Source organism: Colletotrichum fructicola (genome assembly GCF_000319635.2).
Source record: "Colletotrichum fructicola Nara gc5 chromosome Unknown KSG_Nara_v1_contig03, whole genome shotgun sequence".
NCBI classification, from domain to species: Eukaryota; Fungi; Ascomycota; class Sordariomycetes; order Glomerellales; family Glomerellaceae; genus Colletotrichum; species Colletotrichum fructicola.
The window spans coordinates 2,004,576-2,030,288 of NW_027094053.1; the positions used below are offsets into that span (position 1 = coordinate 2,004,576).

Here is a 25,713-nt window from a genome sequence, read left to right on the forward strand (position 1 = left end):
GATAGAAACATGACAATGACGACACACACAGCAGCAGTATAATCAAAGTTCTCTCTGATGACGTATTTTTGGTGGCAAAATTGATTAGAATACAGTATCGCGGCGGATCTTACTGTCGCAGAAAGGTTCGTTTTCTCCCTAACTCCAATCGTGATAATCGTGATTCGTAACTCATAATAATTTTGTCATAGGAAAATATACCCTCCATGAATCTCATGCTTGTGACCGTGGGAGAGAAAAAGTAGCTCAGAGGCAAGCTGGTGAATCGTTTCAGAATTCCTTATCCGCCAGCATGTCTTCGCCCTTGTGTTTGATTTGGTTCAATTTTTTGGCGATGCTCTCGGCCCGAAGACGAACAGCTTCCTCCCTGGCTGCAATTTCGTTTTCAAACTGTTCGACCATGTTTCGCTTGTTCTGACGGGCAGCTTTCACTTTCTGGGTAATCTGGCTGAACTGTTCCAAAAACCAGTCGCCGGAGCGTTCCCAATCGCTGACTGGCATTTGCATAAAAAATTGCTTCTGGTCTGCTTCACGCTGGCCTTGGAAATGGTCAAGCTTTGCAGGTAGACTATCACCAGTGAGGGGACCGATTCCTTTCAGGGATTTCTTCGTTGGGTCATCGTCAAACGCTTGCTCACGCAGCTCAGAGTAGGTCATTCCTGCGAGCTCGTCATCAGCATAGTCGCAGCTGCCCCGGCGCCGCTTTTTTGTGTTGTTTCGCTGAGTGCGACTGGGTGCCGGCAGAGGATTCTCCATGAGAGCCGGCTCTCGAGATAACGCCTTCTTTCGATTGGCTCGAGGAGTGCCATTGTCGTCCTCGCTCAAAGGGTAGTCGCTCGCGAGGCTCCCCTCGACCTCGTCATCCAGTCGAAGATCGGCAGTGTGGCGAGTTGGCTGGGTTTGTCCAAGCTTTTCAACCCTTACGAGGTTATTATTGGGGATCTTGTATGTTGGGGAGTCCGAAAAGACTTCCTGGTCGTCCTCGTAGGCAGCAGGTGCATAAGACCTTCGTACAGTTGCGGGATGCAGTGCGAGTTTCACGGGACGTTGTGGTGAAGATGTATATGGCTCGCTGGAATAGGTATCCTTTTGAGCTGCAGGTTCGACAGAGGCAGGATCATCGCTTTGAGCAAGAGCCAGATCGGGGCCATCGTTCGAGGGTGCAATGCGCATGGCACCGTTCTTGCTGATCGTGTATGGTAGTTTGTCAACAGTCTGCAGCGGTGGGAGATTGCCCATGGCGAAAGTAGGCGGTGGGGAGCGGAGTCGACTGTGAATGTCCATTACGGCGTCATATTTTTCGGACCGCTGAGTCGTAGGCGAGCCGAATTGGCTATCGATTTGTGATTCTGGCCAAAATGCGGACCTATCGCTGCTCTGGGAGCTGGCTCGCTGGTGATGGTGCCTTCGCGGTGAAGCATCAGGAGCGTTCGCGGCAGAATGCACACGCAGGGGCTGCATTGAAGATAATCCCGACTGAGGAGGCTGTCGGAGCATTGTCAGATGTGTAGCATGCGCTCTAGCAGATGCAAATGGTTTTGGGGCGGGAAGCTTCGTGGAGTCGGTGATTGCGTGACTTGAGATTGAATATGCCGGAGGTGTTGCGGAACGCTGTTCCACTTCGTGATTTCTGGCGAGGTTCGCAGCCCCATCGGGAAGAACCGAATCAGGGGAAGGGTTCCTGGCGTACTGGGCCATCCTGTTCGAGCCCAGATTCGGAGGCATGTTGCCAGTGACGTTGCGTCCGTCACTACGCGCCGCCTGGTTATGCTGGGTGTCAAATGTCGAGATCGAATGTCGGGGAAGAATTTTGCGGAAATAATTGAGACTTGGTCATTGCAGATGACCACAATGGTCAACAAGGCGTGGGTAGAAAAGGACCGAGACACAATGAGGTGCCGGGCTTTCTTTTATCGAGAACCGTAGGCTGACGCAGCATCAACTCATCTCCGGTGAGGAGGAAGGAGGTGTTGGATGCAGCAAGTAGTAGGGTTTAGCTATCGGACGCGTCAAGGTTCGCGTATTAATGGCCAAAGCGCGCTCAGATGCAGGGGAGTACACCACCCCGCCACCCTTTAGTACCTAAGGTGTAAGTATACCTTTTATGGCGGTATCCGGCTTGCCTCACAGACAAAGTTTCAGCAACGTTCTATTACTATGCGGTCAGGTGCAGAAGGCGATCCTCAGATTTGGTGAATTATTTCGATATTTTCCGGTTCCTCAATGGATCTAGTCTAGCAACCATCTTGGCTGGCAGGAAGCTGAGCATGCAGCTCTGCTAACCGCTACGCCGCTTGCGCGCCTCACACGAATTGCTCGACTGCTTCTTCCGATCTATCCTCTTGTTCTCTATGGCGAAGCAATAATTTCGCTTCTTCCTGGGCAAATATCGTCACCTGCACGACCGCGCGTCCCGCTTACCAGTCATGTTTACTGTCTCTTGGTCTCAGTACTTTCCGCTCGCCAAATCTGCAGCAGCTTCATTGCCAGCCGGATCGGCCGCAGCTCGACTCCAAACGCCGTAGCTCGCAGACGCATTATGAACAAAGTCTGACGGCAGGCAACGAAAACTGGTGTCGTTAGTTTGCCGATGCCCTTCACGCCTGTCCGTTGCAATCACAGGACCCATCCTTCCGGCCAACCTCTCATTCAGACTTTTGTTCTGGTGCTGCCAATGTTTTTGTGGCCGCCATCACCTGGTGTTTAGCCCGAAAAGTGGAAACGCGCCGCCTCAAGTTGGCCGAGACCCTCTCGGGGAGCTACATATCGCCGGCGGTAGGTGTTGGTGAAATCTTGCAGAAGCGCTCTCACTTGTCTGATTGCGCTAGGATCATCACCGCCCAGGCGCTCCTTGATTTTAGTCATCAGTCGGTTTGCTTCGACTGGCGTGATTGTGCCCTGTGGCAGGAGATGGATGGTGCGCTCAACCCAAGTGGTCGTCTCGGCCGGGAATAGCTGGAACATTGCCAGAAGAACGCCGCTGCCATCTGCGAAGCAATCTCGGGGGAAGGTGATCATCATTCCTGCCATGACTTGCTTGACCAGTTTCTCACCGTGTGTGCTGAGCAACTTACTGACGACCTCGCGAATGTGAGCAGCAACATCTGGAGGGAGAACATCTGATGTTGCCGGGTTGTCGCCGCCGTATGTAAGGAGGTCGCGAAGGAAATGAAGCGTAGCCGAGAGAGGATCGCGTTGTTCCAATGTCAAAGCAAAGACGGCTGCTTCAAAGATCGGACCCAGGAGCTCCGAGGGTATCAGTCGTTGCGGGTAGTAAAGTAGTGCGTCAATCAGCAGTCGGAAAAAGTCCTCAATGACATCTGGCACCTCGCCCGGCTGAAGCTCGCTCATGACGCGCAGGAATGTCGTTGTCTGCGCCTCGAAGAAGGCGTATATGCTTTGCGTGATTTCCTGGTCCACGTGCTCCCGATCCTCCGAGAACTCTCGAAGTATAGCTGCCGTAACCCAGAGAAAGGCGCCTTGGCGAGAGGCTGAGAAGCCACTGGCCAGCTTGTTCGCCATCTCTGGCAAGAGCGGCGTCATAGCCGTTCTGTAAGAGATGATCATATTGCGCCAGCACCGGCAAATTCTTTCACAAATGGGAACGAATCCCAGAAAATTGTCCAAGATCGTGGCAAGCACAGGAAAAACCTCTTGCCAGTACTTGACAGCGGGGTTCTCTTCCCCAGGTCCGACATATGGCACTACAACCTGCACAAATGTAGTGACGAGTTGAAGATGGTCTGATATCATGTCAGCGGCGTGTTCATCGATAAGTCTCAATTGCCAACCCACCAGCGAGTGCCAATTTGCCCTTGTCGTCAGTGGCGAGATTGGCTTTGTTCATCAAACGTTGAACCAGTGGATCGCAGTAGAGCTTAAGAAGTTTGTAAATCTCAGCAGGCGGCTGGACGGCAACAACACTGGCCACTCCCTCTGTGATTTCCTCCTGACTCATATCGGGAAGTTTGTCGAGTATTTGATCGTAAAATGTTTGCATCTGGAGTACTTGCCCGCTGAGGAGCTGCTTGCAGTCAGTGCAGAAATATTTGATGGCCATAGCTGCCGCCCTTACAACCTCTTTTGAGTCTGTCTGGAACGAGGTTACGATGTAATTGAATTGCGGCTCGAGATATTCGGGGTGGGCCGCCGTCCATTCCGTATATCGTCCGAGGACCATGATAGTGGCAAACCGGAGCTTCTCATGGCTAGGGATCTGGACGAGTAACGGCATCAACTGCGGAAGAACAATGTTCTCGTCCTTTTCGACCATCTGTCCCATTGCCCGCATCGCAAATAGCGGAGCCTCTAGCTCTTGCCAATGTGGAACGGAAGTTGCTGTGGCTTGACCGGCGTACTTATGCATCCAAAGCTTGATAGCCTCAAGAACCTTAGTAAGGCAGTCTGTCACGCCCATTACTTCGCACGAGTCCTTGAGAGTGTCGCCCATTTGATGTCGGAATTCGCGAAATCTTTCCTCCTGCTCCCGATCACCATCAAACAAGTCAGTTTCGTCTGTCGATTCTGACTGGGGGTATTCCAAGTGCTTCAGAAGTATATCCACGAGTTTGGAATAAACGTCGACAAGCTCCAATCTCGCCTGAATGTAACGTTCCAGTGTCAGGTACTGCTTGAGCTCATACCAGAATTGGAAGGTGTGCTCAATCACATCTCTGTCCTTGTCTCTGGCCGCACATTCCAAGACTGAATCGACAAGAGGCCGGAAGTGTCCCGGCTCGCGGGCAATAGCTACAACCCATGCCTCTGCAGCCAGAGCGAAGATCTTGGTCAGGGACTTGTATACTTCCGTATCTTCCTCGTTGACAACAGCCTCGATCCTGGGACGGAGAGCAATAACGCGAGGTAGGAGAGCTTGTATCGTGTCGAGATTGTCGTCGACGTCTCTCGTCTCCCGGAAAATTGTGCAGAGACATTCTGCGGCCTCCTGCGAAGCCTGATCGTTGCCCACAGCGTTGAAGATAACGTCGAGAAGAGGGGACTTGACAACATTGCTGACGGGAACCTCACGGAGCCAAGATGTAATACACTCCATTAACTGGGGGTTTTGAGCAGCAGAGGCTGCATGAATGACTCATCAGCGTGGGTTCTAAAATGTATATCGTGTATACGGGTTTAGGACGTACCAGATGATTGGGAGTAGTTAATAAGCAGTTGCACGACCTGGTCCGTATTGTCACCCAGCAATTCCCTGGTCCGCTGGGAAAGCTCTTCTTCCTGTCATTGCCAATTAGACTCTGATCCCTGTTGATATAGGCCCAGCAAAACCACGCCGCTGGAAGTAGAAGGCCGGTCGGTATTTCCGTGATCCACGTACAGTTAAGGTGATTTTGCGGCCTTCGGTCACCTCCTCGGGTAGCACGCGCAGAAAGTCGAGAATGGCGGCGTGGCTCTCAACGCTGTCCCCGAGAGATGATACTACCGTGGGAAGAACATCCTTCCAGTCCTTCATCTGCACTGCCAGTGTCGCCAGACACACGCAGAGCTGAACTCGTATGGGTTTGGGGCCGGGCGCAAAGTGCTTCAGAAGGAGCAGGATTTGGTCTCGCAGCGCAGGTAGCTCTGTTTCCGATACTTGCGTCGTCAAGTCGTAAGTAATCTGTACAGAGTCATGATCAGCTCACCATTTCAAGAAAGACCACTTGAATGTTCTACCTTTCCGCGCAAAGTAACAGCCGCAAAGAGCTTGGCCTCGGGCTCTGCGTCGGACTGAAGGATGCCAATGATGGTGCCCCATGCATCTTTCTATAACCATTGTTAGCAGAGAAGTAAGCCGGTGACAGCTGCATCGGAATTGTGGTAGTCTGACAGATTTCTGGAAACGTTCCAGGTAGGCGTGCGCCTTCTTCTTTGTCTCTTGCTCGCCGCCGCGCATGGTCACCATTGCCGACAAGACGTCGTTGGGCGCGAAGGCCTCTTGAATCCCGTTGGTGGCCATACTTCAGACGTCTAGCAATGTCGCAAGTGTCAATCGGCTGTTTGATGAGGCGGGGAGCGGGTATGTGGTCGAGAGAATGTGACAGCAAAACCGCATATGACGTCGTGCGGAAGGACCGCAGGTGCCGCAGAAGGGGTAAGCGATGAGAGATTAAGTTGCAACTCAGCTCTCGTTTCTTTTGAGGCGAAAGGAGCGTTGGGCCAGTGAGGTGGCAATTGAGAGGCTATCAAAGCAATGCGGCGACGTCCAAAATGGGCGGATGGAGGGGGTGGAGGAAGGTCGCGAAAGGAAAATAAAACGTCAGTCAGGCTGGCGGGACAGCAGGCGGGTCCAGACACAACCTAAGGTAGGTAGGTACCTAAGACCTTAGGAATCCGACCTGACTAGGTGTCTAAAGCCGGCTACCTACGCTATGCCTACCGCGCCTTACCTTAGGTAAGGTAGGTACTCCGTAACCTAGCACCTACCTACCTACCTACTTAGATATGGATGTAAATTCACTAGTAAAATACAAGTATGGTTTACCTGCATACAGTCCATCAGTGTAACGCATATAAGATCGCTGAGGCACACCTAAAGGTTTGGTAGTGAGCGCCTCACATAATGTACCTATCCGTAGCTGCGCCGACAGCATGTCCTCTCGTACCTTACCTTGGATGCCTAGCATTTCATTCCCTGGAGCTTTCAGTGTAGGCAGGTGCTTACTTACTGGAGATTCTCGAGTTGTTTGCCACGAGCAATCGCCGCGGCACTATTGGAGTCGTTAGAAATATCTTTGGAGTTGTCTGTAGCACCTTTCAGTGCCCAGTCAGGTGCTGTGAGGCGCCGCCGGCTTAGGCAACCAAACCCGGATGAGCAGAGTGGCCGGGGACGGGAAGGGACCTGATCCATCCCGCGGATGAATTGCACTCGGCTGGCAGGTCCCGTACGGGTCCATCCATGGATCCATTGGATGCGTCCAGAGTGCCCGGGCACCTCAGTACCTTAGACCGGATGGAACATCATTTTGCCAGCCCCACCTAAATTCTAGCAAACCGCGGGAACCACCCATACCTGTAACTGACTGAGCCAGGCCGAGAGTCGCGCACCCTCATTGCGCCCCAGCTGCGAAGAAGGTGCTCGCCGACAACTTGCTCCGCCACAACACACTCGACGAAGCCGAACGCGAGCGACAGACAGCATTTGCCGCTGTTCCATATCGTGAAATATCCGAACTCATAAGCGTTGCTCGACCTTTCTCCCACACACCTAAATATGTCAGGACGCGGCGGCGGCGGCGGCGGCGGTCGCAGAGTACTGCTTCCTCCCATCAACTTCATCTTCAGACTTCTTCAGTATGTCGCTGCACAAGTCAGGCCCTATGCGTACCGAGAGGCTAAAACTTTTACAGGCAGCACACGACCGTTCAGATTTGGCTGTACGAGCAGCTTTCGATTCGAATCGAAGGCAAGATCAGGGTGCGGCGAGTCGTTGAGATTCTATCAACAAGCGCTGTACTGACTTGGATCACAGGGCTTTGACGAGTTCATGAACCTTGTCATTGATGATGCAGTCGAGGTCAAGCAGGTCACAAAGACGAACCCGGAGGAATCACGGCGGCCATTGGGTGAGTGCCGAAGCTGGTGTCAGGCATCCTGTTAAGCTAACAACATTGGACAGGTCAAATATTGCTGAAGGGTGACAATGTCTCGCTGATTCAGAGTGTCTCGGAATAGAGAGCGATCATGTCGAAGGAACCACATTGCGATGACGGGCCTTGCACACAGATGATAAGAAGGAAAAAAAAAGTTTGATACCACGAATTTATCAACATGATGCGGCGGACTGTCAGCGGTTTTTGAAGCTTTCCGCCGGCCTCCTAACCTCCCCGCTGCCGAGGACCACGCCATCGAGCGGCTGGTCGTGTTGTGCGACGGGAACTGTGCTATCTGACGGCTGGGAGAGAAATTGCTCCGATAGAGCCAGGCCAAAGAGCATCAGGGGCTTTGTCGCTACTGACGAAATGTTGTTGTACTTCGCAGCGTAACGTCGAATAAAGAGGTCATAAAATCCCTTGCCATGGCCTAGTCTTCGCAGCGAACCTGACTGGGGGTCAATGTCAAAAGCAACTCCTGGGAGCAGCATAAGGTCCAAGAAAGAGGATTCTGGGGATTCGGCTCCATGCTCACCCAGGACGCGTTGTCTCTGGTCGATGGTGGCCGGGTCAATGCTGGGAATGCCCCATTTGTCCGGCTGCAGCGACTCGTAGTCTTGAAGATCGCGCAAACGGACCATGTCCATGACCCTGGGCGGCGTCTCCTCGGAAGGAAAAGGTGATTTGTGAAGATACGGGACGTAAACTTGCTTTCCGGATGACAAGGCATGGCGCACAATGTCGTCCGTCTGTATCTCGCCGGACGACATGGAGAGGAAAACACTGACCCTCTGTGCCTCCACATAAGGTTTAAATGTCTTCAGAGTTTCGCAGACAGTCCGGCCTTTTGGCGAAGCTGAGCACGTGCGTTCCAAAAGAGGTGAGCAGCTTACTTTGTATGTTGATAGACTCATGAGCTACGCCAGCTAGCCTGTCCCTCATGACAGACCGCAACTGCTTCTTGGCAGCCACTAGCGCGGAGCCCATTGTGATTTGCTACTGTTCCCTCGACTGTCTAGGGAGCGGATGTATGGAAAGAAGTTCTCTGGGTCTTCTGGCATCGGCTTGGTTCCAACTGTGAACGTTATGCGTTAGTTAAAGATGAACGAAGCATGCCGTCGAGAGGGCTTCAAGTGGGGTCTAATTTGAGCGTCTTACTGACGTTCCGTGCGTTCTTAAGATATCTATTATCGATGATTCACATGCGGGCAAGCGGGGCGTTGTCAGTCGGTGACTTGCACCACAGCGATGTTCTGGGGAGATATGTAATAAATGCAGCATGCAAGTAGAAGGTACAGCGGGGAAAAGTATTGTATGCAGCAGTGTCTGCAACGATAATCCGCATTCACAAGCATTATCTACGTGAAAAAGAGACAAACAGTATCTGGCGTAGATTCATCAAAAAAAACGCATGCTAAGGTGTGTGATAGTGGCTGTGTCGGCCACTGAAAAGGCCACGCGACAACCTCGTCGGGCGAAGCAGTAAGTTCTCCATGGCTGATGTATTGGTGGTGGCTCTCAGCAAGCCATGCTCTGAAAGGATTTGTCAACCAAACCACGCCAAGTCTATTGGATTCCGGAACCGCACGTACGGATACTTTGGTGCACGTTAATGCGCCAAGAGGCTTGTTGCTTGGCTGGACGTGAAGAAGCCGACACAGGACAGCTCAGTCACATATGGATTGCGAGGCTAAGACGCGGGGGAAAGCGTTGGGGCAGGCGAGGAGGGCCGGCCAGAAGCATCACTGGCAACGCGCCAACCCAATTGCCAAGGCGTGGCATTCCGCTACCTTGCTTTGCGACTATTCCGACGGCCTCAATAGGCTTGGATCTGTTGTTGGTGACGGTATCCCACGACGAATTCTGGCCTTAATTTCCCCGGGCTGCAGGACTTGAGAGGGACAGGGCGGGCGCATTTCCTCTCCCGACGCGAAGACAAGCAACTCCGTGGTGGAGGGAGGGGGTACAATTTGTTTCTTGTGTTATGGTGAACCAAAGACGACATGGGAAAACCCAAGAGCTCCAGCCCTTGAGAAGGATGTACTACATCGTCTATCCGCCGAAATCCGTTCACTAACGCTGCCAGGCGCAACTCGATCCATGCGCAGATTTGACAGGAATGTGGATTCATCCAGTGTCTTGCAGTAAGTTACCTTGCCTACTCTACTTGGTACCTTTTTGGCCAGCGAGTTACGACGCCATTCCAGGTTCATGTCGTAGTATTGTTCAGATAAGGCGTACGCCCACGAAACAAGGGGACCGTCCGGTCTACTATGCAATATACTACCCCGCAAAGGCGCGTCGCTGCGCTGCGGTGCATCATCTGTGTCGCCGCTGTGCCTGTATCCGTACGTAGCTGCGTGAGGGAGGGAAGCTTCGCGACTGAAGGCTCCTGGTACTTCGTGAAATATATAGATCCTTCCCTTAACTCTCTTGTTCATACTTTCAAAGCACCAAAGCAAATGCGTACGCGATAGCGTTTGTTTGTGGTGTAGGCTCATTACTCGAAGGCACCTACTGTGGCGCGACGAGTGTTTCCATTCCGAGGTACCTGCCTCATCTTATCCATGGATGGATGTAGGCAGGTAGCCGATACTGCGGTGGGCAGGCAGGTACATGTGAGGTTCCTACTGTAAGGTAGCCAGCGGCTGCAGTGATCCATTGGAAAGCACAGCAGTCGCGGGACGCTTCATAGGTAGGCAGGTACCTAGGTATCTAAAGTACAGTCCAGCAGGAGGTAGAGTACAAACTCGACCTGACTTTCACGCTATGCCTAGCTAGACCTGGAGCTTGAGCCACACTTTGTGGAGATCCACTCGCCCTTTCAAAGCAAGTTGGAAGAGCCAAGAAACCCCCCCAGAAGCTCCCACGAGCGTGTCGGGCGTCTCTTAACGGCACCTTTTGCCTTCCCTTCCCATTACCTGTGCCTTCTCGCCATCCGTCCAACAAATACCCCGACCACCCCCTTCCTTAGCTGCTTTCCTACGTAGGCCTCTCCAACGCCAAACTCCACAATCTGAACATCTTCAGCTTCTACCAAGCGCTCACGGCGTCCTCCCCCAAGAAACCTACTGTCGCCCACCTCGACCCGTCGCTTCCGTCCGCGCCGTCCACGTCTTGTTGTCAAGCTCCCGAAGGCAGCGACTGCGCACAGCCATAATACTTATCCAGGTAACTAGACGCTCACTTTAGCAATGGCTTCGCCGCCAAAGTCCAAGTACGACATCCTGCCCAGGATGCAGGTCAAGGGCCCATTCTCCGTCACCTCGCCTGGTGCAATTCCGAAAGAGGGGGAGACGTTACCTCGTCGCCTACCCCAGGCTGTTCCCGACCTGATCACCCTTCCCGGAGGCAACATCACCACCACATACGAGCTAGTCAAGTCAAGCGCCGAGAAGTACGGGAACGCAAAGTGCCTGGGTTCCCGCAAGCTCATCACCACCCACCGCGAGTCAAAGAAGATCAAGAAGATGGTGGATGGTGAGGAGCAAGAGGTCAGCAAAGACTGGACCTACTTCGAGCTGAGCCCTTACGAGTACATCACCTACCACGAGTACGAAACACTCACCCTCCAGCTCGGCTCTGGCCTGCGCAAGTTAGGCATGACCAAGGGCGATCGCGTCCACATCTACGCTGCCACCAGTGCGCATTGGCTAGCCATGTCCCATGCCGCCGCTTCTCAGTCCATGCCTGTCGTGACTGCCTATGACACTCTAGGCGAGCAAGGTCTGAGATACTCAATGGTTGCTACCGCCGCCAAGGCCATCTTCCTTGACCCTCATCTTCTCCCTACACTCGTGAATGTCCTCAACGATGCCAAGGACATCCGCTACGTTATCTGGAACAACCAGAACCAGGCTCAGCAGGCACACGTCGACCAGCTCAAGTCTGCACACCCTCAAATCACTATCCTTAGCTTCGATGACCTGAAGCAGCTTGGCCAAGACAACACAATCGATCCTGTTCCTCCTACTGCTGAGGACTTGTGCTGTATTATGTATACTTCGGGCTCGACTGGCACTCCAAAGGGTGTCCCCCTGAAGCATAAGGCTGTCGTTGCCGCCGGTATGTTCCCAATCTAGATCTTGAGATCATCTTGATGGCTGAAATTCGTTCCAGTTGCCGGTGTCAGTGTCGTCGTGCAGCCACACATTGGACCTGGCGATGGTCTTCTGACGTACCTCCCACTCGCCCATATCCTTGAATTTGTTTTCGAGAATGCCTGTCTCTACTGGGGGTCGACCATGGGCTACGGCAACCCCAAGACATTGTCCGATACTTCGGTCCGAAACTGTGCCGGCGATATCAGAGAGTTCAAGCCCTCCGTCATGGTCGGCGTCCCTGCAGTCTGGGAGACGGTCAAGAAGGGCATCATCGCAAAGGTCAATGCTAGCGGCGCGGTTGTCAAGACGCTCTTCTGGAATGCCTTGGCTACGAAGACGAGCCTAATGAATGCGGGCCTCCCGGGATCTAGCCTCGTTGATACTGTGTTCTTGAAGAAATTGAAAGAAGCGACTGGTGGACGCCTCAAGCTTTGCATGAACGGAGGTGGACCCATTGCCAAAGAAACTCAGCATTTCATTTCCATGGCCATTGCGCCTATGATCATAGGATACGGTCTTACCGAGACTACTGCCATGGGCTGTCTCATGAACCCATTGGAGTGGAACGTCAACAATATGGGAGCCATGCCTGCGTCAATTGAGGTCAAGCTGGTTGACTTCGCGGAGGCTGGCTACTTCGCTCACAATAAGCCGAACCCTCAGGGCGAGGTGTGGATCCGCGGCCCGTCGGTCATGGAAGAGTACTGGGACAACCCTAAGGAGACCAAAGAGGCTATCACGGAAGATGGCTGGTTCAAGACAGGCGACATCGGTGAGTTTGACGGCAACGGCCACCTCAGGCTCATCGACCGAAAGAAGAACTTGGTCAAGACTTTGAACGGCGAGTACATTGCCCTTGAGAAGCTGGAATCCATTTATCGTGCGTCCGCACTTGTGGCCAACATTTGTGTGTATGCCGATGCCCAGAAGGCGAAGCCTATTGCGATTATTGTTCCTGCCGAGCCTGCTTTGATGAAGCTGGCAGAGAGCATCGGAATCAAGGGCACCTCTTTGGAAGGACTCGTACATGACCGGAAACTGCAGAGCGCCGTTCTCAAGGAGTTACAGAGCGCCGGCCGACAGGGTGGTCTTTCTGGCATCGAGATCATTGAGGGAGTTGTCTTGTCCGACGAGGAATGGACACCCCAGAACGTGAGTTTATATAAATGACCCGGGTTGTCTCTAAACCTTCTTGGATGGCTAACATCTCTCGCAGGACTTGGTTACAGCAGCCCAAAAACTGCAGCGCAAGAAGATTTTGGATAAGTATAAGACTGAGGTGGTCAAGGCGTACGGCTCATCCAACTAGTCAAACACCTATATGCTTGTTTTCAGGTTGAGTTCACGTTCTCTAGGACTTGTTATTTGTCAAGGTCTCTGGTTTTTTTCGCTTTTTTTTTTTTTCTTCCACAGGTTGGGTTGGACTTCGAAATGCTTGATATCCAGGAGTACAGTGTACACGATTCGACTTTGTAACACATAATAACGATCGAGGCCCCTGTTTTCAATCAAAACCAGTTAATGCAATTCGTATTTCACAGTCACAGGTAGGGCTAAGGCTCTTGCAGAACTAAAACGGAGCGAGTGCTGGAATTCCGTGGTTTTCGCACGCAAGCTGCTGCTGCCCGGGATGGCCCGGGTTGTTTTCAAGGCTGTCTTGCCGACTCGGGACTGCCGGGCAGACAGTAATTATGTTGAGGACAGCCGGTTCTGGCCACCATCTGTTCTGGGTTTCCGACGGACCCAGCGGCCCTGGGTCCAGCAATCAGGTGGAGCGTGTTGGTCAAGATGATATTGTGAGACACAACACGGTAAAATCACTGGAATCCCATTCCTGCCTGGCCTCGGGTAGGAAAAAAATAATAATCGCACTTTGTCTCGCACAGCTCGCCTAGCCCGCAAAACACCACAATACCTTCCAATTCATGGCGAAAGCTCCACTTACACCAGGCCATCGTACAGAGACAGGGCGGATACGATGGTCTCATCACGTTTGCTACCCTCCTTGAATTCTTCCATGTCGAGACTGCCGTTCTCGTCCTTGTCCATCATGCGAAAAATCTTCCGTACCCGCTTCTCGGGGGTGTCTTCGTCCTCAGGAAGCTTAACCATGGAGCCAACCTAGTTCCGAGATTGTCAGCGGGCAACATGGGACAGGCCGAGCAGTTTTCCTGAGAGGAGGGTACGGGATGAGAATAGGACCAGCACCATCGCAAACTGACCATCTTGTAAATCGCCTCGACGATCTTGAGCATTTCGTCGTAGCTAATCTTCCCGTCGCCATCGATATCATACAGCTGGAAAGCCCAGTCGAGTTTGTCCTCCATTTTTCCGCGGCTCGTAACGCTTAGAGCGCATATGAACTCCTTGAAGTCGATGCTTCCTGACTTGTCGCTGTCGAAGACGTTGAAAACGTAGTCTGCAAATGAACTTGGATCGCCAAACGGGAAGAACTGTCTGTAAATCTTCTGAAACTCCTCCTTAGTGAGCATGCCCGATGGACAGTCCTTGAGAAAGCCTGGGTTGCTGGTCAGAACCGTTTGTTCCCGGAAAGTTCGCGATGCGCCCCGAGGAAATAGGGGAGGAAACGAGGAGATGTTTTCCGGGCAATTCGTGATTCGTTTTGCGCGCGATGAATTTTGGGGACTGTGACCAACGTACCCTTGTACCATTGTTGCAACTCCTTCTTGTCGAAATGGGTCGACTTCTGCAGTTCAGCAAGCTGCTCTTGGGAAAGCTTGGACTGGCTGTACAACGGCTTGTTAGCCCATGTCTCGGATGATCTCAATCGACGCAGGTGCTGGAGTCCTCGCTATAAGGTCCGCAGGGTGGGATTCAGTGCCGATGATGGTGACAGAACAGGGAAGGACGGAGGACAACGGCACTGTCCGGTGGGTGGCGATCGACTCACGATTTGCCCATGGCTATTTGAAAGCCTTAGCAGCCGAGAACAAGGCGCAGCGAGAGATGTCCTAGAGATGCAGGAGGGGAGTCAAGGATCGTGCGAGCGGGCGGTGCGCGATAGGCTTCAGTCGGCAGTGAGTCTGTCGCAAAGAGGGATCGTGTGTGAGAATGATTAGCGTCGGCGGTTGCGGAGGTGGTGGCCGGCTCGGCGTCAGGTTGTCGGCGCGACAAAGTAGGTGAAAACAGGGTGTCCAGGATAAGCGCAAGGAGGCTCTTCCGTTTGTTGGCCAAGGCAAGTGACGAGGACGGCGCGTAGACGAAGACGAGGAGGACGGCGAGGCTGGATATAGGCAAACAAGGTGATGGTGGTAGTTGTCACAAGCGGGGGAGGGGAAAGAAATAAAGCCCCAGGATGCTTGGGGGGGACGGGACACTGGAGGCGACCAACCCAGCCAGGCGGGGGACCAGACCCGACGACCTGACGGGAACTGAGGGTTGAGGCCGGGAACTCTAGGTACCCAAGGTAGGTAGGTAAGGTAAGCTGAGGTGGCGGCGATAGGAGGGGCGGGTACCCTGTAACGAGGAAGCTGTAGCAGAGTAGATGCTGTGCCCGGCCTGCTGGGCAGGCAGTCAGCGAGGCGAGAATGAGGTGGAGATACCTCTCATGAAGTGGCTTTCAACGCTGTGGGGGAAGTAGCTATCCACCTATCCCAGGTGAGCTTGCCTGCTACCTACCTCATCTTAAGTGCCTAGGTACTAAGGTAGGTAAGTAGGTACGTGAGGCATGCATGATTTGAGGCTACCCGCCTCCCCTCCCCTTTTTTTTTTTTTCGTTCTTTCATACGCGCTGCAGTCGCCGCAGCAAAAGAGCGAGCTGGTCACTGTGGCCGGTGTCATCCGTCCAATATGGTGGAGGCAGCCCGACAGCTTCGATGACACTGCGCGGCTCGTCAACTATTGTTGAACTGCTAGGACGGTGACGGTGACGGTGACGGTGACGGTGACGGGACTGCATGCGTGTGCCACCAGCCACACTACGCTTGGATATCTGCTCAGCGGCATGTACTGGAGCCTCGAAACATTCGCACAAGTGGGGGTTATCTTTTCTACGACGGCGAAAGTACTAGGCACGCTACTTTATTAGAGCAGAAGGCGAAGAAAAAAGAGCTGTCAGAACCCTCCAATGACGTTACCTCGGGCTTCCAAATGCTGAACGGGGCCCGCTCCTTCCACCAAAATGCGACTTGTCCCACTCGACGTCCAAGTTGCCAAGCGGCCTCCGACAACACAGCCCGCCACTTGGGTGCGCAGGAACGTGGTACCTAGTCTGCCAATGGTAGGAGACAGGACGTCAGCTTGGCTCCTTCCCAATGAACAGTGACCTGAACAGTCTGCCCCAGTCTACATACGTCTTCATGCAAAAGGCAGTTCCTTAGGCATCCCCTGATCATCGCACGAAGAAAACCGCCACCAGCTTCTGTGTGTGGGGATGAAGAACCACCGGAACAGTATCACGACGAACCACGGCAGCGCTGGCCACCACGCATATATTCCGTCCTCGAACGACTTGTCTCGGTTTGTGAGAAGAAGCGGGATCGTTGTTGTCTGCAATTATGCCATCATGTCAGCCATCCAGTCGCGCGTCTGTGCCGAGGGAGAGGGGAACAAGACCGTAATTGGTACATACCTTAAGCGCCGGGTCGTTGCTCTTGCTAAGCAGCTCTTTCATGAGTCTCTCAAACCACTCGTCCCATTCGACATCATATTCTCCGAGCTTCAGCAACGTGTCAATCTCGTCACTCAAGTGCTGCCGAAGGCCTGGCATGAACGAGTCAATGATGCCCTTGAGCTTCACTCCGCTGTACGCCTCCTCGCCCTCCCCTTCCCCCTTTTGCACTTTCTCCAAATAGCTCAGGTACTCATGCAATCCGCCAGTGAAGGCCTCATGTTGGGCGATGTTGGCTTCCATGAGCCCCGGTGCTTCTGCCATCTTCTCGATTGCCGGGAACACATCCCTCTCCTCAGTGTGATGGTGTTCCTCCACCATCTTTGCCCACTCTATGGCGTACGAAACAAAGTCCCGGACGTCGCTCGGCGACTTCTCTACGTTGATGCACTGCAGGTAGACCGTGTTGATGATGCGGATGATCATGTTGTGGATAATGATCATGTCTTCGGCCATGCGCCTAGCTCCGGTGGTCTTCACGCCTTTCTAACCGGGCACAGAATGTTAACCCAAGTTCGACGATTGCCAAGCGCTCACCACAGCAAAGAGTCTCTGTAGACATACCTGAGATCCTACACGAGCACTTCTGATGAGGATAAAGGGCCCGTCGGCCCATGGCTTTTGGCCAGTCATGCTGATCGGATATTATAATCAAAACTCGACTCTTTTCGCAAATGTTGGTGGTAGAAATGCTGTCAGCTATCGAGGAGATGGCAAGATGACCTACGTATGCTCATACATCTGAACAAAGACTGCAAGCGAACAGGAGCTGCCTGGGCCATATTTTAACTGTTCCTCGAGACTGGGACTGTCAAGCCTAGTTTCCTTTCCATGAGCGGCTGACGAGACAGGATTTTGAGTGCTGACGATAGCACCGAACGCGGCAAGACGAGCCGGGTTGATGGCCCGTCTGAGATGCTGTCACGCCTTGGCCCTTTTTTACCCAACGCCTGCCAACCTATCGTTGTCTTTGGATTGTCAGGATTTGCCCTTTGATTGGGCTTACCGTTTTAATTACCCCCGGTTTGCCACAGAAAATCCAAAGTCCCAAACGCTGGCAGGTTGCCCTTGGGAGCATCTGCTTCTTCGAGTAAGACCTCGATTGCGGATCTGGGGCGGGAGCTTTTCAGACACAAGCCGACGGAGGAGACTACAGGTCACTAAGAATCCTCATCACAGGATAGGTAGCGATGATTGGAAGGTGCATTATCTGACGGGCCACCAATACGCCATGAACCCAACACTTGAGACTGGTCATGCCGCAAGAGTTGACAAAAAATTTGATAATTACGAAAGCAGAATGAATGATCCATGCCCGTGTCTCGTTAAGCTTGTTTCTCCCAGGCCGGTTCCTTCATCGTCAAAATCAACGAAAAACGCCTTAGTCCACCAGTAAAAAAACCACCCAAGCCACCACCGCGTCTCTCAGTTGAGCTCACCTGGCCCGCCTCATTGTGCGCTGGTATTTTCTTTAACCAACTACGGCTTTCATGCTTAGACTTTCCAAGAACGCCCCTAGATCCTCCTTCTTGACCTCCACCACGCAATGCTCAAAGCTGTCAATTCGAACCCGAGCGTTGGTCTCCGCGACAACTTCCTGAAACGCGGAGCCGAATCGGTTCAAGCCGTATCCCCTGTCTCTAGCGGGCCCGTCCTCGTCCTCGGCCTCGTCCGAATCGGACCCGTCTGATGCCTCTGATTCGGTATCGAGCTCATCATCGTCCTCATCATCCTGCCCTGCCGCTCGGCGAGCAGCTTTTTTTTCTTCGCGAATCTTTTCCTGGTTTCGCCGAGACTCCTCCTTTCGTTTGGCCCTTTCGTCCTTGGCTGCCTTTCGTTTCTTTGCCGCCTCACGGTCGAGAAAGGTCGAGTCCGGCCCACCGCCGCCGCCTGTTCCGACAACGAGGTACACGCCGCGTTTGTCGTTCAGACTAGCGACAACTAGGGGAGTACCGCGGCCGCCATGAGAGAGGCGACCTGTAGCATCCTTCTCCTGCTCCACAAGAGCCTCACCGATCCAGAGGGCTAGCTTGGTAAGGGCAGCTGGATGACCAAAAACGGGAACGTCAGGACCCTCCTTGACCACACACATGCGGAACGCCCGCAGATGCTTGATTTGTTTCTTATTTATGAGCGAAGTGCCAGTGCGATAAATGGCGCGGTGTAGAAATTGGGCAGTCGGCAACCCCGACTTGAGATCATCGATGCTGGCGCGAGATCGTTAGCAGCAAGATGCGCGATGAAATCCAATGGGGTACATACTTTTCGAGGGCATCATACGCTTCCCAGAACCGGCTAAGCCACTCTTCGCTCTGTGCGTTGACAATATCTTCGTCATTGCCTTCCTCGATTTGGGAATCTTTGATTGGATGAGCCAGCTCCGTGCCATCTGCATGTTTGCCGACTTCTAGCAGAGCGCCGATGACAACACCAACATCCTGTGCGCTCAGTGTAGCTCGCCAACCCCAACTTCGAACGAAACCCCAGCCATCCTTGGCGCCAGCGCGGTCTCTGCCATCGGTGTCTACCGCAGGGACCATGTCATCCAAGTTGTAGAGAGAAGCGTATTTTAGGAGCTTGGCTCGAAGCTCACGTTTGAGCATCATATCCATGTGGGTGTAGCTTTGTTTGCATTGAACAAGGCTCACGCCCATCTTGGCCAACAGCTTGTGCAGCCGCTTTAAGCCAGTCTCACTCCACGTCTTTAGACGGGCAAATAGGTAGGGCGAATGGAGCATGCTGTCGTAAAGACTCCAATGTCTAATGAGAAGGAATTTGGGTTCTGGAGAAAGCCTGATGCTCGTGTCCTCCGGGCTCCGGGCAGTAGTCGGAATGATACCGGAGTTTTCGGCCGACGTACGGGAGCTATTGACATCCGGAGGATTCAAACGGCGAACCTCATCTCTGAGAAGTTGGCGGATGCGAGCGCCACGAACTCCCATCCAGCCGTTACCCTGCCCACGGTCTGAGTTGCGGACTGGGACCGCAATGCCTGCAGACGACCTGCCATAGAGCTCCATGGAGGTGACACCAACAATTGTTAGCCAAAGGAGATCATTGTCTTCACGACCAAGCTCTGACGCCAACGAATACATCATTGAAGATATGGGTTCCGAAAACGAGGCGCCAATTTTGTAGTACTTTCGCAGGACCCCCTCTTTCTCTCTGCGCAAGCGCAGCAGGCGACGTCGCAAGGACCTCGCTGAAGGTGCAGGGGGTGGTTGAGCAGCAGATGGGGGCTCCAGAGGGTCGCTAGACAGAACCATGCCAGCGTCACGGAGAGACACTAGTCCTCTGTGAGCTGGTCGCTGGGGCGATGAGGGTATGGACGAGGACTATTCGGTCTACGGTCAGTAGCTGCCCTGTGATGAAGAGCAATCAGGAATGGGTTTAACTCACAGAATTGCTTCTTCTGCGCTGCCGTGGCCTTTCGTCTGTGTCGCTGGAATCTTCGTCCGGATCTGACCAACTTTTTCTTTTCTGGCCAGCATGAACAGAACCTTCAAAGAGATCCTCGTCATCGTCGTCTTCTTCTCCAAGATCTTCTCCGTCGTCGTCGATTTCGGGCATGTCAAGCAGAGCCAGATATGCATCTTTTTCGGTCGTGAGGTCGTCCTCTATGTCGCCATCATCAAAAACAATGATCCCTCCCTTTCCTGGTGTATAGGCACGCCCAATTCGACCCGCAACTACTCCGCTAGGACAGCGTGCCTGAAGACTTTCATCCTCATCAATGGCAGGCTCAAGAGGAAAGCCGCCGAAGACATTGCCAAGGTTCCAGGGACGGTGAGAGTCGATGACCCAGACCTCAACGCCGCCAAAGGTCAATTCGTCTCCTTCGGGCTCCAGCCCAAGCAAAGTCCCCAGGTCGACCATGCCCCCAACACCGAGACAGACGACGACTCCTCCGCTCCCCCCTTGGGTTTCCATCATGGGCTGGACCAAGTCCCGACCGGCGCGCTCGAGATCGGCATAGCCGGAAACAGGCTGTATCTTGTGGGGGATGTAGTCGTGTTTCAATAAACGAGTCAAGATTCGGCATGCGCAGAGGGCGTCAGGCTCGAGCGCAACGAGGACGAGAACGGGTGGTGATAGTGGGTGTCGCGTGTTTTGTAGGTGAAGGTAGAGTTTGGATATCTGAGACCGTGGAAGATACATGGCTCAGAGGATTTCGACGCGTTCCCACGGTATCTGCCAAGCGGCTTCATGAGATGCAAAGGTCGCTTCTTTTTCTCAGGGTACGGAGGCGGACTTTGGATGTTATTGGCGTTCTGGGGCAGGCCGGGAAGACGGGCGTCGGTAGTTTGGAAGCAAACGCGGCAAGCAACTCGAACAATGTGCTGGTAGGATCTGATCTGATTGAATCTTCAAGAACGGCAGATTGAATTTGCTACCTCATGCAAAGTCGATCTGCGGCGAGTGCAGTCGGTAGAGATGTTGACGAGTAGATTTTGACAAGGCAGGCAGTATGGACAAGGTACCAGCACCAGGGAAACGGGGTGGGAGTGATTGACTGAGAGGATGGCCCGGGCGGGTGATTGCCTGAGTGTTTTGCGCGTGAACGCGGTTTACGCGACTGGGGATTGATCTGTACGCGTGTGGTGGGGACGGGACGGGCACGCCCAGGTAAGGTGGTTAAGGTGAGGTGCACCACACCTAGGTTACCTGTCAGTGTCAGTGCAGTGAGAGAGGCAATGTAGCTAAGGCACCTAGTTACCTAGGTAAGGTAGGTAGGTACCTAGGTACCTCACGTGGGATGGACCGGGATACTCAGGGAGTTCGGCCGAATGCACTGACCAGATGGAAAGCCAGAGGGAATGGAAGGGAATGTCTTTCCAGCCCGGGCCCGTTCCTTCGTCAAGGATAGGTACCCGAGCCCCGGTCCTGGCGTTGATGCCATCCACGCCGTCGGATGTCAACCAGGCACAGGCACGCCAGGCAGGCACCTTCGCGCAAAGCCCAGGTTTAGGTTTGCTGGCATCATTTATCTTTACTTCGAGCCGTACAACTCCCGTCCCTTCGCCTCTCTCGACGCCTTTCAGGTCACAAAAATGCTGCGATCGCTTTCTCGAGAAGCTGCAGGCGCATACTGAGGTACACCCGGGCTGTTGTGTCTGTTGCATGCCGCATATGCGCGACCTCCTCGAAATGGCAAAGCCCGCGTAGCTCGTCCTCGCGAATTGGTTTGCCCCCTCCATCTAGTGTGTTGGATACCTTGACTCACAGTGATCCGCCTGCCCGCCATGCAGGGGATTCAACTGAGATGAGGTGTCCGTTGTGACTCTCGCCGTGGTCGTGGATTCGGACATTTACCGCCCCAGCAAGTTGGAGCCGGTTCTGCTCTTGTATTACTTTAATCAACGGATGGGCATCCTTAGAACACTGGGACCAGCCCCGTCAACACCAACGGCTGCGAGCAGTTGGCCGTGATTGGCCTACCACCCCGTTGGTACTGGCAGTAGACCCGGTTCCTGTTACTAGGTGGTGTGCTCTGTTTTCTCTCGCCTGGCTTCTTCCCCGTCCCGCGTCTCCCAGATCATCCTCCCGTCTCGCCCTCTTTCTTTTCCTTTGCCTTGACCACAATTCGTTCCCGCAGTCTTCCGTACACCAATTGTCACGCTCTGCTGCTGCCTGGTCTTTTCGGCATTGCATGTCCAGCAGTCTCCACGGCTACGATTTACTTTGGCACCTTCCCACGTCGAGTACACATCTCACTTGCTGGACCCTCAGCTCGACGCTACCCGACCCTACTGTCCGGTTCGGACATTGCTGATGCAGCCGCCTGTCACTCAACACTTGCCACAGCCTTAGAACAAGCTCACAAACACCGGCAAAACCTGCTCCGTTACGAGGCATCTTGTCTGCCCACAACACCTTACAGGAAGGCAGTGCTATGTCGATGAATTCATACCCATCCGTTTCTCTGCAGAGCTGGTCTTAGGTCTCTCTCGGAGGCGCTGCGGCCATGAATACGTCCACCACCGAGCCAATAGAGCCGGCTCCAGCAGACACAGTGGATGATGACGCATTCGAGGGTTCGGATTACGGGGAGTCGCTCGTATCCTCGGGCTTCACATCGCTTGCTTCCCGCGTCATGAGACATTCGCACGAAGGTGGCAGGTGTGTTGCCCACACCCTCGTCTCCGTCCTTGGAACAAAACTGAGCCTTCACTCAATAGACGATATCAGTCCTTCCTCCAGGGAATATACCCCCTGCCCAACGACGAGACGGAACAGTTCCGGGAAGAAATGAAGCACCAATTGATCAAACGTCTTCTTGATGGCAATGACTACCTCTCTCCCATCAATGACAGTCCACAAAAAATCATGGACGTCGGCACCGGTACCGGCCTTTGGGCTGTAGAAGGTAAGTCTGGTGCTAGTCGTTTCCCGTGCATATGTTGGGTGAAGCTTGCAGTTCTGACCCATCTTCAAGTGGCCGACAAGTTTCCTAGTGCACATGTCATTGGAGTAGACATCTCTCCAATCCAGAATGCCTATGGTCCTCAGAATGTGGACTGGCGAATTGACGATGTTGAAGAAACCTGGTCCCCTCTATACTCTGACTTGGACTTTGTGCATTTGCGTTCAGTCAGTGTCACCCTTCGAGACCCAGTAAAGGTCATCACGTCGGCGTATCAGTAAGATGAATGCCTTGGGTTAACCCGTTCAACGGCTGACCTTGTCACAGTAATCTAAAACCAGGCGGTTGGATTGAATTCCAGGACGCTGGCGTCAAAATCGGATGCGACGATCACACGATACCCGAGCACTATGCTCCAACAAGATTCATGGACCTTTTCGTTCGCACGTTCAGAACTCACTTTTCCTGGGACCTAGGGATTCCCCTCATCCTACCCGAGATTTTAAGAAATATTGGTTTCGTCAATATCCACTGCCGAACTCACAAGATGCCCATCGGGCCATGGGCCAAGAGTAGGCATCAGCGAGAAATCGGTCTCTTCCTGAGTAAGGACGTCTTGTGGCAGCTCGTTCGCGCCGTCCTCGTGAAATGGCCGCAGATGGGCCTCACCCAGCAGGAGGCCGAAGCCATGGAACAGGACATCCGAAAGGCGTTCCACGACACCAGAATACATGCGTATCTGCCGTGGATCTCCGTCTGGGCCCAAAAGCCTTCCGCTTGAAACGAGACCTCCGCTTCCTGTGGTACCTTTACTGGCAGGCTACGATCTACCGATTGCCGACCAGAACTTGCTGCGCCGTTCGCCAATGGTTTCAATATGTTCCAGAAGGTTCAGTTAATTGTCAGTCCGGGTCAAGAAGTGGTCTTTCTGGCCGCGCTTTAGACTCATGCAAGAGTCTCAGCCAGACTTGTGTCGGCCGCTCCATGTCGTGGGTCGCGTCGCCTAGGAAGCAGACAGGGATAATACACGGTTGACAGCATGCGGGGCAGGGCGTAATAATTTGGCTTGATCGCGGTGCGAAGACTCGAACGCATGACCGCCTGGGCACCGATGATACAGTCAGCGACCTCCGACAGGAAAGCTCTCCATCACAACACACCCCCCGTGCGATGTGATGGCCTGAGGGTGTAGAAAATGCGACATCAATCTAGCAGCTATACATGTCATGGCTTTCTCCCATACGTAACGTACACGTCGAAGTAGCCATGCCTCCTTACATCACGCCATTCTGCACTCGCCCTCGCGCTGAAGTCCCATACCTCCTCCTTTCTCCACCCCATAAACCGGGTGAAGAGGGCCAAAGTCATCGACTCAAGACCAACACTGAAGTTGGCTTCGGTCCAGAGGCCCAGGGTTTTATGCCTGACATCCCGCGGCCATTGATTGATGGGCCATTTGAACGGTATTCGCACAATGTCAATGAAGCCTGCATTGGCCATCATTTCCGCTGCCCGGCCACACGTGTCGAGGAGGAAACCCGATCTTCTGCCAGCCTCCATCATGAGATCATTCCATCTCCCCAGATCGCATTCGGGTGGAATCGTCCCGTCATCGCATCGCATGGGAAAGTCGATATCCTGGATCTCGAGCCACCCCCCCGGGTTGAGGTTCCTGCGAGACAATGTTAGCGAAGGATAGGATGATGAGTGCAGAGCCGTGATTGGAAAAGCGACTGACTCAAATGCTTGTCGGTGAAAGTTGGGCCAGTCTCTAAAGGCACCTGTCATCATCATGCTGTGGATGTAGTCAAACTTTCTCGAAAAGCTCCATTCCTCTTCGAGGTCGTCTATTTCGTAGTGGACGTTGGGTGGTGTGCTGTAATTGTTAGTGAAGCCGCAGTAGAGCAGGATGAGCGATTCTTACAAGCCTGGCTGAACGGGCGAAAGGTCCACGCCAATAACCTCGGACTCGGGATGCTCTTCGCCTGGTCCCGGAATAAACACGCCTTCAGGTGCTAAAGGGACTCGGATAGTGTCTTACCAAAGTCTATTGCCCACATGCCTATGGGGTTGTCAATATGCAGGCTACAAAGACGTACGCGCGGAGGCCTAAGGATCGGGGCAGAGACGGAAAGGAAGAGAGCGACACACACCTATGCCACATCCAACATCTAAAACCCTATGTGGGTGGTAGACCGGCGCGAAGTTGAGCCTATTCTCGAACGTCAACTGGCATAGCTGGTACTGAAATGCTATTGCGACAGTTAGAGAGCAAGTACATCGCCGAATTGGTCTGCTAATAGCAGATGAACTCACCTTGGCGGTCGAGCTCCTCCTGCAGACAAAATTTCGTTAGTCCAGACGACATCATGTCGGCAGTCGTATAACGCTCGGAGATACTCATACTTGATCAGTTGGCAAGACATATTTGCCATCTTTGTACCCATGGTAGATACGGCCGTTCTCCTCCATGGCCCGGACTATGCTCGACCGTAATGAAGCGGTTGACGAAGGCCATGCTTCGGACTGTGATGCGTAAGCTCGCGAGTCTACGATTCCATTACTGCTGAATAACTTGCTTCGCCCAATGCCGAGTCGACATCGCTCCCCAAGTTGCTCTGCATATCGGCATCGGAAACTTCCTGTAAGGCGTGGTAAGTAAGGAACATAATAGAGATCAGGATCCCGAAGGTGGTGAGCCTCCACTTCGACGCTGACCTCGTCAGGTTCCAGGGCCAGATTGGCCCCCGGTGGAAGCACAGTGTCGGCACTATGCGTCGCTTCCAGGATCGGGTCCTCCATCGCCATCGTCTTGTCTCGTCAAAGCTCCTTCGAAGTCCCTGGCAGTGGTGCAGCATTAATTCGAGCCTGCTCCGACAATTCCGACAACAATACAGTGGCGAGATAGTTCAAGGCTCTATTAGCTCTTTCTTCTTTATCTATTTTTGCTTCAAAAGAAACCCCGAAAGCGGCTCGACACAATTTTTGAAAGGTGCTTGCCGTATCCCCCCTCTCTGCCATTGAGGA

At 53.3% G+C, this 25,713-nt stretch overlaps 10 protein-coding genes across 10 annotated transcripts; 3 read left to right on the forward strand and 7 right to left on the reverse strand.

Moving 5' to 3' along the window:
- Positions 1-270: 270 nt before the first annotated feature.
- On the reverse strand, positions 271-1,239 carry CGGC5_v005332 (uncharacterized protein; the record flags this gene model as incomplete). Its single annotated transcript, XM_032026850.1, has 1 exon — positions 271-1,239. One exon carries the CDS (start codon positions 1,237-1,239, stop codon positions 271-273), a length of 969 nt encoding a protein of 322 aa, XP_031876727.1.
- Positions 1,240-2,703: 1,464 nt separating this feature from the next.
- CGGC5_v005333 (Uncharacterized protein) lies at positions 2,704-5,956 on the reverse strand (the record flags this gene model as incomplete). Its single annotated transcript, XM_066151436.1, has 6 exons — positions 2,704-3,743; positions 3,796-5,079; positions 5,145-5,235; positions 5,336-5,617; positions 5,674-5,763; positions 5,828-5,956. The coding sequence occupies 6 exons, from the start codon at positions 5,954-5,956 to the stop codon at positions 2,704-2,706; spliced, it is 2,916 nt and encodes a 971-aa protein (XP_066009113.1).
- A 1,254-nt stretch (positions 5,957-7,210) lies between these two features.
- Positions 7,211-7,671, forward strand: sme1 (Small nuclear ribonucleoprotein E; the record flags this gene model as incomplete). The annotated part of the gene is made up of 4 exons (XM_032026852.1): positions 7,211-7,290; positions 7,347-7,413; positions 7,469-7,562; positions 7,616-7,671. The coding sequence occupies 4 exons, from the start codon at positions 7,211-7,213 to the stop codon at positions 7,669-7,671; spliced, it is 297 nt and encodes a 98-aa protein (XP_031876724.1).
- A 112-nt stretch (positions 7,672-7,783) lies between these two features.
- On the reverse strand, positions 7,784-8,576 carry Y106G6E.4 (putative 5-formyltetrahydrofolate cyclo-ligase; the record flags this gene model as incomplete). Its single annotated transcript, XM_032026853.1, has 2 exons — positions 7,784-8,433; positions 8,483-8,576. 2 exons carry the CDS (start codon positions 8,574-8,576, stop codon positions 7,784-7,786), a joined length of 744 nt encoding a protein of 247 aa, XP_031876719.1.
- Positions 8,577-10,783: 2,207 nt separating this feature from the next.
- Positions 10,784-13,001, forward strand: FAA1 (Long-chain-fatty-acid--CoA ligase 1; the record flags this gene model as incomplete). Its single annotated transcript, XM_032026854.1, has 3 exons — positions 10,784-11,654; positions 11,709-12,844; positions 12,909-13,001. The coding sequence occupies 3 exons, from the start codon at positions 10,784-10,786 to the stop codon at positions 12,999-13,001; spliced, it is 2,100 nt and encodes a 699-aa protein (XP_031876722.1).
- Positions 13,002-13,633: 632 nt separating this feature from the next.
- On the reverse strand, positions 13,634-14,614 carry ncs1 (Calcium-binding protein NCS-1; the record flags this gene model as incomplete). Its single annotated transcript, XM_032026855.1, has 4 exons — positions 13,634-13,813; positions 13,915-14,210; positions 14,354-14,439; positions 14,604-14,614. 4 exons carry the CDS (start codon positions 14,612-14,614, stop codon positions 13,634-13,636), a joined length of 573 nt encoding a protein of 190 aa, XP_031876720.1.
- Positions 14,615-15,785: 1,171 nt separating this feature from the next.
- On the reverse strand, positions 15,786-17,063 carry CGGC5_v005338 (uncharacterized protein; the record flags this gene model as incomplete). Its single annotated transcript, XM_032026856.1, has 6 exons — positions 15,786-15,923; positions 16,006-16,039; positions 16,119-16,201; positions 16,284-16,808; positions 16,887-16,956; positions 17,050-17,063. The coding sequence occupies 6 exons, from the start codon at positions 17,061-17,063 to the stop codon at positions 15,786-15,788; spliced, it is 864 nt and encodes a 287-aa protein (XP_031876721.1).
- Positions 17,064-17,793: 730 nt separating this feature from the next.
- On the reverse strand, positions 17,794-20,480 carry CGGC5_v005339 (Cell division control protein 45-like protein; the record flags this gene model as incomplete). The annotated part of the gene is made up of 3 exons (XM_032026857.1): positions 17,794-18,529; positions 18,585-19,657; positions 19,722-20,480. 3 exons carry the CDS (start codon positions 20,478-20,480, stop codon positions 17,794-17,796), a joined length of 2,568 nt encoding a protein of 855 aa, XP_031876736.1.
- Positions 20,481-22,287: 1,807 nt separating this feature from the next.
- On the forward strand, positions 22,288-23,467 carry CGGC5_v005340 (Secondary metabolism regulator LAE1; the record flags this gene model as incomplete). Its single annotated transcript, XM_032026858.1, has 4 exons — positions 22,288-22,442; positions 22,502-22,689; positions 22,759-22,963; positions 23,014-23,467. The coding sequence occupies 4 exons, from the start codon at positions 22,288-22,290 to the stop codon at positions 23,465-23,467; spliced, it is 1,002 nt and encodes a 333-aa protein (XP_031876737.1).
- Positions 23,468-23,910: 443 nt separating this feature from the next.
- Positions 23,911-25,494, reverse strand: CGGC5_v005341 (Secondary metabolism regulator LAE1; the record flags this gene model as incomplete). Its single annotated transcript, XM_066151437.1, has 9 exons — positions 23,911-24,358; positions 24,425-24,562; positions 24,611-24,671; positions 24,728-24,748; positions 24,840-24,938; positions 25,003-25,021; positions 25,093-25,166; positions 25,262-25,328; positions 25,405-25,494. 9 exons carry the CDS (start codon positions 25,492-25,494, stop codon positions 23,911-23,913), a joined length of 1,017 nt encoding a protein of 338 aa, XP_066009282.1.
- Positions 25,495-25,713: the final 219 nt, after the last annotated feature.